General features: G+C 45.8%; 1 protein-coding gene across 1 annotated transcript; it reads right to left on the reverse strand.

Moving 5' to 3' along the window:
* Window positions 1-312: 312 nt before the first annotated feature.
* On the reverse strand, window positions 313-1,174 carry LOC131236294 (uncharacterized). The gene has a single exon (XM_058233412.1). It carries the CDS (start codon window positions 1,002-1,004, stop codon window positions 432-434), a length of 573 nt encoding a protein of 190 aa, XP_058089395.1. The 5' UTR covers window positions 1,005-1,174; the 3' UTR covers window positions 313-431.
* Window positions 1,175-11,487: the final 10,313 nt, after the last annotated feature.

The following is an 11,487-nucleotide window of genomic DNA, read 5'->3' on the forward strand; positions in this document are numbered from 1 at the left end:
AACTGAACATCTTGGTGCGATCGTCTTCTCAAGACTTAGTAAGAAAACATTGGGATATTTTGATAGACTCGATGGCTTCAAATCCATCTGGGTCCCGACCAAATCCACCACTCTCCTAATCTTCTCCTGTGACGTGACCATACACATGGGCTGCAATTTAAATGCCGAAAGGAATTCATCCTCAGACCACCCCAAGCTCCTAAAAACCTCCACCTTCCTTTCCCAATTCAACTTGCTCATCTTTGACATCACGCGGATCACAAGGATGAAATTTGAGCCTGACTGATTGAACCCCATTTCCTTCGCCAATGTGACAATCTCACGAAACCGATCGGGTTTCAGCATCATTGTCCGAGGGTGGGATGTAATCAGCTTCGAGATCTTGGATTCCACCACCCCTTCATCCCGCAAGATCGAGATGTTGGGTCCCATCACTTTTTCAAGATTCTTCCGGAAAAGCGGGTATAGTGCTTAAAGGAAGTTGCAATGTTTTCGTCGGTGTGGACAAAAGACTTAAGGAAGTCGACGGCTGGAACGATCTGATTGTTTAGGCTGCGATATAAGAGTCCAGGGTCGGCAGAAAGGATTTTTGAGAGGGTGGGGCCAGTAAGGCCCATGCTGTGGAAGAAATCAAGCTTGGGCTTGAGGGTTTTGTTGACGCTGGACAAGAGAAGCAACGGACGCTTGGCGATGATTTCTGCGATGTGGGTATTGGTGAATCCATGGTTTTGGAAGAGTTTGAGAACAGAGTCTGGCCCTTCTGGGGATTTGAGTTGGATTTTTTGGGAAGCTGAAAAAGCTGATTCTTGAGAGAGCCCACATGAGTTTATGAGGTATGAGACTGTAAAAGAGGAGGGATTTTGAGTTGTAGTGATGGTGGTGTTTGAGAGGGATGATGGGTTTTGTAGGAAAAGGGAAGAGTAGAGATGGGTAAGTGATGGTGTTGTTAAATCAGTGGTTATGATTTGTTGGAGGACATTTCTTCTAAGGATGAAACAAAACATTGAATATCCAAGGGAAATGGCGAGTGTATAAGACAGTAACTTGCAGAGGTTGGGAAACTGAGATTTTGGTTTCTCTGGGTTTCGCGACCAATGAACAATGCTGACGAGACGAGAAAAGAGGGAAATGGCTTTAGGGGTTTTGAAACAGGGCGCGACTTCGGTGAGAGGTAGCGGAAACCAGCGATGTGAGTGAGACCCTGGGTATCGGGGCCTACCTCGATTTATGCATTATGTATCCAACCTGTTCTAGCTTATTTTAGCCCATGATCCCGAAACAGATTAGATGCAACTTTCAGGTGGAACACACCCCGGTAAACGGTAGTTATTGACCATTGAAAACCTTTCGTGGCCACGGAAGTTTCATATCAAAATGATATTTGTTTTTTCCTTTCATCTCCGTCTGTGCGACCTTATTAACAGGTTGGATGTTCAATAAACATTACGGTGGATGCTAGAAAGCTTTTAATGGTGGTTGTTCAATGACCATTTGTTATCTGCAGTGTAGTCTGTTGGGTAACTGCGGGAGCACACAAAGTTGAATTAAGCAAAGTACTTTGATCGCACAACTAAGTTCAAACACAAACAAACCAAATTTAATGTAGAAAAACCTTGCAGAAAAAAAATAAATAAAAATAAATAAATAAATAAATAAAGAGCAGTAGAAAGCGATAGTAATACATTATAAAAGTAGAAATTTATAGGGGATAGAGAATACCCAATTCAAACAAGTCTTGAATCTCCCCAAGCTATGCCCTTGAAACCCTAGAACGAATTAGAAAGCCCTCTCCTTTCTCAAATCCCGATTACACTCATATATATAGCTTGCATGAGAATCACGATCAAAATAGAAAATAAATCCCGCACTTACACAATTCTACATATATGCCCGATGGCACCTTCGATGGCATCGATAGATCATCGATGGCATTGAACACCTTCGATGGCATCGAAGAATGCACCAAAACAATACAACAATAAAACATGAAATTTTCATATTTTTCTAATGACATCGAGCATACGTCAATGGCATCGAGACGTCAATCGATGGCATCGACAAACCTTCTTGTTTACAAATTTAAGAAATCAACAACAATCTCCGTCATGTCTTCAATTACCATTCTTCATAGCTTCTTTCCCCCATCTCTAATTTCGCATTGCATCATAACTCCACCATCGCTTCTCATGTATACTCTCTCTTCCATTTATGCTTTCGCCAAGCCCAGAAAAATTGCACAAAACTTGAACTTCTCCGAGGGAGCCACCTTAGTAAGCATGTCAGCAGGATTAACGCTCGTGTGAATCTTCTTTAGAGTTACACCTCCTTTGTAACGTCTCGAAAAAATTCGTACAAGGACCCAAGTACCACCTTAGGTAGAAATCACCCACGACCAAAACTTTTAGAAATTAGGTTAATATTAGCAAGTGCTAAACTAGAGTACTTGTGAAATTAGCACTAATTACTTTAAATATGATCTACAAGACCCAAACCGTGCAAAATGATTGACGCTACATTGCCCTGAAATCTAGAATCCATCCCTACACCGGGTTGCTCTCGGGAGCACACCGAAACTCCGTATCGGACCTAAACCGTATGTCGAAAGTCCGATGACCGCAAAACTATACAGTTATGACCACATTACTGGACTTGACAACCCCCTCAGAAATCAAGTCTTGATTATGTCTAGAAATGCACAACTTGAGCCCGGAGCAAAGTGTTATCTTTAAAAGTGAAATCCGAATTTAAGTAATCTGAGTTGTGTCGCTTGCGGGCCAAATACAAGGATTCAGACTGTCAGAATCTGACCCAAATACACTCTCGAATCAGGAGAAATGTCTCATGCATGGCCATGAACTTGTGGCCCTGATCGAGTGACTGTGAGCGTTGATCTAAAACTGACCTGCCACGGCTGATTTGTAAACCCGATCGGAGCGAAAACTCAGCCTGACCTAGATCCAATGTCAGGGAGCTTAAGTCCGACCGTACATGGAAAAGGGGCCACCAGAAATGCTCCGATGGGCTGAAACAGACGCCCTTTGGATATAACTTAAGTATATCTTGGCCATGGGGCCATTTCCATTAGTTTTGGGCCTATATAAGGGCCTTAAACTCTCTCTCTCATATTCCATACGAATTCTAAAATCCTAAGAAAGAGAGTAGAGGAAAAGGAAAGGAAAGAGAGAGAAAGAGAGTGAGTTGGAGATTCCTCCTGGGATTCAATCCCATTGCTCCTCGGGTTTAACTATTGCTTCTACATCGCTATTCCGGCGATTCCGACTCCATACTTAGGTAAGAAAACCTAACCCTAACCTATTATAGGGTTTCAAACATTGTAAGTGATGGAATAGCTAACCTACTTCATACAGTAGGTTGTCAATCCGCCGTTGACAAAGGCTAAGTGTCTAAAACGAATCCGTTACGCGTTTACTGGCGTAAGGTGCAAACTATAAATGTTTAGGTTATGGTTTTCAAGGCTTTCAATGTCAGTTAATGATTTATAACTGACTTGAATTGCTATCGCATGCTTAGACACGATGTTCCCGCACTTTACACATATATATGAACTATGTTGAATATAGTGTATTCTTGTGTTTGTTGATATGATTAAATGAGTATGAAATTTGGATTCGCGCTTGCCATGATTATCCATCGTGGATATATTGTTGTTGTATATGTGACAACTCCGTGGTGAAAGGGTTTGCCCTAACACCTGTCATAACCAACATACATCATGTATGTTAAAGTGTGTAAACTAAGTGTTTGTTGAAATGTCTGAATGAATATGGAATTATGATTAGTACCTGTTATGATGGATGTTTGGTAATACATGATCGTTGTATGTGTTGCAACTCCTATGTGAAAGGATTTGCTATAATATATGTTTTAAGTAAATTAATCTATGCATGTGATATGTGTAGTGTAAGTGTTTGATGAAATGCCTGTATGAGGAAATGCTTGTTTAAATATTTGAAACGAGGGTATTAAGATAGGATTTTCAATCCCCTTCTCTATAACTATAGTTTCCTTCATGTAACCTATCTTCCTACTATGCGATTTATGGAAGTAATGCCTAGGTAAGATAACATGTGTACTATGTGTTTCATGAAATGCTTAAATGCTTGAAATGGTTAAATTATTGTGTAATGCTGCTATGCATATCATATGTGATATATAAACTGCAACTGAGTGTGATTGGGACTATGACTTAGTCCAGGCAATCGGTAACAGATCTCGATTAGGTGGCTGAGGTTGTTTTCACCACACAAGATGCGTTCGATGAACCCGAGTCATACTTTGGTTGTCGACAGTGGTTAGGCCACACGGAGCGCTTACACCCTTCATGTCGATCAACTCGAGGTGCGCTCGTACTAGTCGAGCTCGTCAAGTAACCCGATTGACCTGATGTATGTTCACCATGTATGGACGCTACTGCTTGAATCTAAGGTATCAAACTCACCAGTGAAAAAATCCCTTAACCTTGGTACCTCGATCCGCTAAGACTCATCAGCCGGGCATGGCGGTATGGGACACTATGGTCGAGCTGTCGGCTTACGCTGGGGTGACGAGCCTCCCCGTAGTGTCCAGTAAGCAACACAGCCTCATGAGTCGAATACGGTGGTATGGGACACTGTATTCGAGCTGTCGGCCTACACTGATAAGGTGACGAGCCCTTTGTAGTGACCTCGAGCGTACGCTAAGACCGCGTAGAGGCGACGAGCCTTTCCATAGCAATAAGAGTACAAACTAGGCCTACACTGATAAGGCGACAAGCCCTTTGTAGCGCCCTAAAACCGTATCATCGTATGAGATTTACTAGGATTAACGACCCTAGAATGGATCATCGTTTGGGAATTGATATAAGGGAGGTACCTTAGCTTCCCAATCCTGCTGTATGAAAAGGACTAATAAGAACTTGGTAATCACGTTCATGCACCGCACTACATGTGTCGTTTAACGTTGGGTAGAGCACTAAGGAAGTGACTGACATGCGCGACCATTAGATGAAGATCGCAGAGGGAGTGCAGGCGAGGGCATGCATCATTTATACATACCATTCTTGCATTAATTAGAGTACCTAAGGATGTTTGATTGTATTATTTTATCATTACTGCTTTACTGAATTGAGAACATGTTAACCTTTGCTTTATTATTCCACTACATTGATCACTCACTCCCATGTTACGGGACGGTGTTTTAAACACCAACCAGACTCTGTCTTAGTTGCAAATGGAGACCTGACTGATGAGGCAGAGACAGACTTCGCAGACGATGAGGATGCTTTCTCATATATGCAGTATTCAGGTGGGTTTATATAGACCGTTCTGATCGGTGGGGCTTCAGGGTTATACTTGTAGTGGACTATTACATTTTTGACATTTTGTATTTTGAAACAATACATGTAATTATTGACCTGGTAATGCATACATACTTTGGGGACCTATACTGATTTATAAAGCTATATATATTTGAGTCAGTCTTCCGCTTGCGTATTACAACTATCCCTAGATTATGTTTTGCTGATTTGGCTTAATCTTATTCATGTTTTATGCACTAGTACAGACAACATTTAATCATCATTAAATATGTTTCATAAGTGATGCGTTGGAACTCGGGAGTCGGACTTCTACTCGACCCCCCGATTTTCAAGGCATTACAAATTGGTATCAGAGCATGATTTAGATTAAACCGGACTTGGGTTATGGTTAGACAATGGGCATTGACACATTTAGACCTAGGTGGGTGCGAGAAAAATGTAGAGACAAGCTTAGGTTTCCCAGTTTCGTCAATTAGCGAAATTTTCTAAAAATGATCGCTGAGATCGGGTTTGTACACATCTGTGACTGCTTGAGACGACCCCAAGTCACCCCTAGACCATCAATCGATGGGTTTAGACCATGATTTACCCAATCCCAGCCTTCAACTATTGAAAAAATACGAAATTATATCAAAAAGCACTCGAAATGACCCGAAACGACTCAAAAGAGAGTCGAGGGCCAAACGGGACATTTTCAGGGGGACCCTGAGTGGGTCCCACATGTTTTTAGGGTCCATGGGGCAGGAGGACATCGCCCTACCAGCGAAGCATCACCGGATTATCCAGAGACCAGTGAGGCCTCGCGGTTCAGTGAGGCCTCGCCGGCTAACGGGCTAGTTCGGGCAGACGCTCCTAGGACGTTGTATGGCCCACTGATGTGTGTTGGGTTGATTTTAACCCCTCCAAACATACCCCCTCTTCATAACCTACCCCTCCAAGCTCTCCTTTTTCTTCAAAAACCTTTGTTTCTCTCTCAAATCTCCCCTCCATCCACCCATTTCATCATTTTCCCTCAACACACACACCCCTCCATCATTTTCCACCAAAACCCCCTCCTATCTCTCTCTTTTCCTTCGATTTGAGTGCACAAATCTCTCATTTGTGTCTCACATACCTTCAAGTTCAACAACCCATCCTATTTCTACCTATCATTCCACTCCAATGGCTCTATTCAAGCTTGTGACGGCCATTTTCTCAATTTTCATGCTTCTTTCTCTCATGGGGAAGAAGAGGACTCCTACGGATGAGGCCGGGCCTAGTCGCCCTACTCGCTCAAGGAGGCCTAGAGGCTCCGCCACAAGTGCAAGTGTCGATCAGGAGATAAGGACCAAGCGGGAGGTTGATCCCCAGGCTCCCCTCGAAAGGATCCTCCTGACGAATATGTCTCATAGGAGATTTTAGGGTCGCAGGGTCCTCTTTGAAGTCCATGTGAATGAGAGGCTCTTTGGGCAATATCTAGTGATGGACCGCCTGGTCGAGGTCGGGTGGGGTCTTGTATTCGAGGGTGAGTACCGCGCAAATGTAGGTACAGTCCGAGCCTTCTACTCCCACATTCGAGAGCCTACGTTGGAGCCCTTGTGGTTCAAGATCCCAGTAGGTAGAGATTGGGAGGCCACAATTGATGCTGAGTTGATAGCTCGGCTTATGAAGATGCCGCTTAGCGAAGTGCATGTAAGCGAGAAGAATTTGAAGAGTGCACATGAAAGGGATCACCGCACGCGATTCCATTGCGGACAACTGGCCCATTGGAATCCAAACAACAGCCTCCTAGCAACTAATATGACTGACGACTTCATCCTGCTCCACCACATCTTCACGTACAACGTGTACCCTAGGTGGAGCAACCGCAGCGAGTGCACCCGTCTGATGGTAGATTTCCTGTACCAAGTGGGGCAGGGAGAGAAGTTGTGTGTGCCTACGCACGTTCTGCGGCAGATAGTTCTTACCGCATGCTCCACTAGAGCGTCTGATTCGCTCCCATTCGGCCGACTCATATGCAAGATTGCACGTGAGTTTGGCTATAGACTTGGGGCGGAAGTGCCGGTGCCAACCCATTACATCAACGAGACTATCTCAATCAGATGGAAATTGGGCCACGACAGCGGCAAGTCCGACTCGATGAGAGTGAGGATGAGACGGCCAGTGATGAGTATAAAAGCGAGGAGGAAAGAAGAGAAGAGATAGAAGAAGAACAGGAAGAAGAAGTGGAGGCTCAGGACACGGATAAGAGCTCCCCTCCTACGGCAACGGGGCATGACCCTGATTGGGCTGTTACGGAAGCCCGCTTAGCTCGACTTGAGGAGGGTCAGGCTGCCCTGCGACAGGAGATTATCGATGTCTGGGCCCTCGTGAAGCACAAGTTTAAAAAGGTGACCAGTACCTTGAAAGATATCTTGTGTTGCCTGTAGGATAAGGGCGCCCCTCCTCCGTCGCCAGACTCGAATGTCTAGTCATCCATGCCATCGTCATGTAGTTTATTTTATTGTTGTCTTAGAATGTTTGTGTTTTAATGATGATGGGCCTAGTAGTATAGTAGGTAGGAAGTGTGTTTGTGTTTAGTAGTTTATTCTACTGCTTGCAGTCTTGCTTGTAATAGCTCATATGCGTTTCCTGTCATGATTCATGTAATGTGTATTTCATATATTGTGACAATTTTGGTAAATGAAATGCATGAAGTTTCTTTAAACTGTGTGTAAATGCTGTATGGTTGAAGTTGTAGGCATGATGAATCTGACCTGGGTTGCACCCAATGTTGTATATAGGGAATGCCACCTAAGGCCGCACGGAGTACGGCACGGCTCACTCTTGGCGATTCGTCTGACGGGGCACCTCCCCTAAGCGATAGCCATACGGACCCCAGTTCGGGCCCGTCTCCCTCTGACACCATGCCGGACTCTCAGCCGGCCACTGGCCCCACCAATGGGCTTACACCTGTTGCGCCACCGATTCCAGAGCAGAACCGTGGGTCCTCTTCGACGCCATTTGCACCTCAGTCGGCTCCCCCTACTAATAGGTTGGAGCAAATGATGTTGTTGATGCAGCAACAAAAGGTATAGCAGTAGCAGTAGCAAGCATAGCAGCAGTAGCAACAGGCACAGCAGCAGCTGTTTTTGGCCACAACGGTGGAGATTTTTGCCCAGAGCATGGGTGTGGCTCCGCCTGCTCCATTTACGCCCCCTACTGGGAATGCAGGTGCCAGCGGCCACTTTGAGCTATTCCAATGCTTACGGCCTCCTACCTTTACGAGTACTCATAGATCCAAGGAGGCCAAGTATTGGCTTGACCACATCTCTAAGATGTTAAAGTCGCTGCACTGCACAGAGCCTGAGCAGGTAGAGTTGGTCACCTTCATGTTCGAGAAGGAGATAGTGTCCTCCATACTGTTGCGGTCAGACATATATGGACGTGGGCAGATTTTGAGACCCGCTTCCATGAGAAATATTATCCTGTCACCTATCGCCACAAGAAGGAGAATGAGTTCCTTCGCCTCCGACAGGGAGGGATGACGGTGGCTGAATATGAGAACAGGTTTACGGAGTTGGGCAGCTACGCCCCATTGATTCTGACAGATGAGCCGATATATATGCGGCATTTTTCTGAGGGCCTGCGACCAGATATTCGTTCGAAGATGTGCTGCACTAGCATACCTAGCTATGCTGAGCTAGTGAGCATGTCCATGAGAGCTAAGCAGGATGGGGATAGGCAGTCCCGTATACGAGCACCAATGGCTCCTAGGCCGTGACCAGAGATTTCGAGCAGACCATTCCTCGGGAAGAGGCTGCGGGCAGGTTTACCGCAGAGGCTGATGGCTCCACCTGCCCCTGTGAGGTGACCAGATGTGTGGTGTGCCTACTGCAAGAGGCCAGGCCACACGGAGGTGAACTGCTTCACCAGGATGAGGGATAACGGCTTCTCACCGCCCCAAAGGGTCAACCGCCAGCTTCCCCAGGTTATATCGACACCACCTCAACGCTCGGCACCAGCTCATCCATTATTTCGGCCACCCGTACCTCAATCTAGGCCACCTCAGCGACTTATGGCACCCCAACCCAACCGATCTCAGCAGGCGTGCGTCCATGCACTTACAGCAGAAGCGCTTGATTCTACAGCTACCGTACCTTTGGCCTTCGAGTTCACTGCCCACATTGAAGGTACCCCTATATTTGTGTTGGTGGATATGGGATCCACTATATCCATGATATCATGTTCTACAGTCCAGTGCTTAGAGCTAAAGATGACTCCGATGGTTAGGGTGCGAGTTATTGCAGCACCAGGGACTTTTACAGATGCCACAAAAATGTGTGAGGGTTGATTGATAGATCTAGGGAGCAAGACGATATGCATTGACCTGATTGTCACTACGATATACCATTTCGACGTCATCCTTGGTATGGATTGGCTAACTGAAGTGAGGGCCGAGATTGACTACGAGACCCGACTAGTGACAGCTCACGGGCCTGAGGGCACGCCCTTTACGTTTCCCATGCAGGTCAGTTGCCCTTTTTGAGTTCTCGGTTATGCTTTCTTATTGAAGAACGTTGACGGCTCGGTACTTGAAAACACACTAGTGGTTCGAGAGTTTGAGGACGTGTTCAGTAAGATACCCGGACTACCTCCTCGACGCGAGATCGACTTCACTATCGACCTTGTACCCAGTGCGACACCAATATCTCTTCCGACTTATCGCATGGCTCCATGTGAGATGGAGGAACTGAGGAAATAGATCGACGATCTGTTAGATGCTGGCTTCATACGGCCAAGTGTGTCTCCTTGGGGAGCACCCGTGTTATTTGTGAAGAAGAAGGACGGTTCACTGCAATTGTGTATTGATTATCGCAGGTTGAACCAAGTGACGGTGAAGAACAAGTATCCCTTGCCCAGGATAGATGATCTATTCGATTAGTTGAAAGGGGCACAATATTTTTCGAAGATCGATCTACAGTTAGGGTATCATCAGTTGCGCATCAGGGATGAGGACGTGCAGAAGACGGCTTTCAAGACCAGTTTTGGGCACTGAGTTTCTCATGATGTCGTTCGGCCTTACGAACGCTCCGGCTGTATTCATGGACTTGATGAACAGGGTATTTCGGTCATTTCTTTACCGATTCGTCATTGTGCTTATTGATGACATCCTGATATACTCCAAGAGTGGGAAGATCACGAGGAGCACCTGCGGGCAGTCTTCGATACACTCAGGAAAAATTAGTTGTTTGCACAGTACAAGAAGTGCGACTTCTAGAAAGAAGAAGTCAAGTTCCTGGGACATGTGGTGTTAGCTGTGGACCTTGCTAAGGTAGCCACAGTTCAGGATTGGGAGCAGCCCGGTTCGGTTACCGAGGTGAAGAGTTTTCTTAGTCTGGCAGGTTACTATCAATGATTCATTTAGGATTTCTTGAAGATAGCTAGACCTTTGTCTCCATTGACACGGAAGGATCTGAAGTTTGCCTGGAATTAAAAGGCAAAAGCAGCTTTTCAGGAGCTGAAGGACAGGTTGACGTCCGCCCCTGTGCTAGTATTGCCAGAGCAAGGGGTCAAGTATGTTATATATATAGACGCATCTCGTGTCGGTTTGGGTTGTGTCCTTATGCAGAAGACAGGGTGATTGCATATGCATCGAGACAGTTGAGGAAACATGAGGAGAACTACCTGAGCACAACCTTGAGTTAGCAGCCGTCATTTTTGCATTGAAGCTCTGGAGACATTACCTCTACGGAGAGAAGTTCGAGCTCTTTTGCGATTACAAAAGCCTCAGATACATATTCACTCAGCGAGACCTGAATATGAGGCAGCGACGATGGATGGAGACCCTGAAGGACTTCAAGTTCGAAGTCTCTTACCATCCTGGCAAGGCCAACCCTGTGGCAGACGCGCTGAGCCACAAGAAGGCATTGGCATTTGCGGCTCCGTTGATGGTAGTAGAGTGGGACATGGTAGAGTTCGTGCGAGACTTTGAGCAGAAACTCACGGTGGAGGAGCCATATGAGGGCATCGCACATATTCGAGTACAGCCCCTCATTGATGACAAGATTACCGCAGCTCAGGTAGACGATGAGTTGTTGGCGAAGATGAGAGAGCAGGTTAGTGCAGATGAGGACTGAGAGTGGAGAGTTGGCATGGATGGGGGCTTACGTTACCATGGCCACCTATGCATCCTGAACCTCCCTGACTTG

Source organism: Magnolia sinica, unplaced genomic scaffold (assembly GCF_029962835.1).
Source record: "Magnolia sinica isolate HGM2019 unplaced genomic scaffold, MsV1 ctg351, whole genome shotgun sequence".
NCBI classification, from domain to species: Eukaryota; Viridiplantae; Streptophyta; class Magnoliopsida; order Magnoliales; family Magnoliaceae; genus Magnolia; species Magnolia sinica.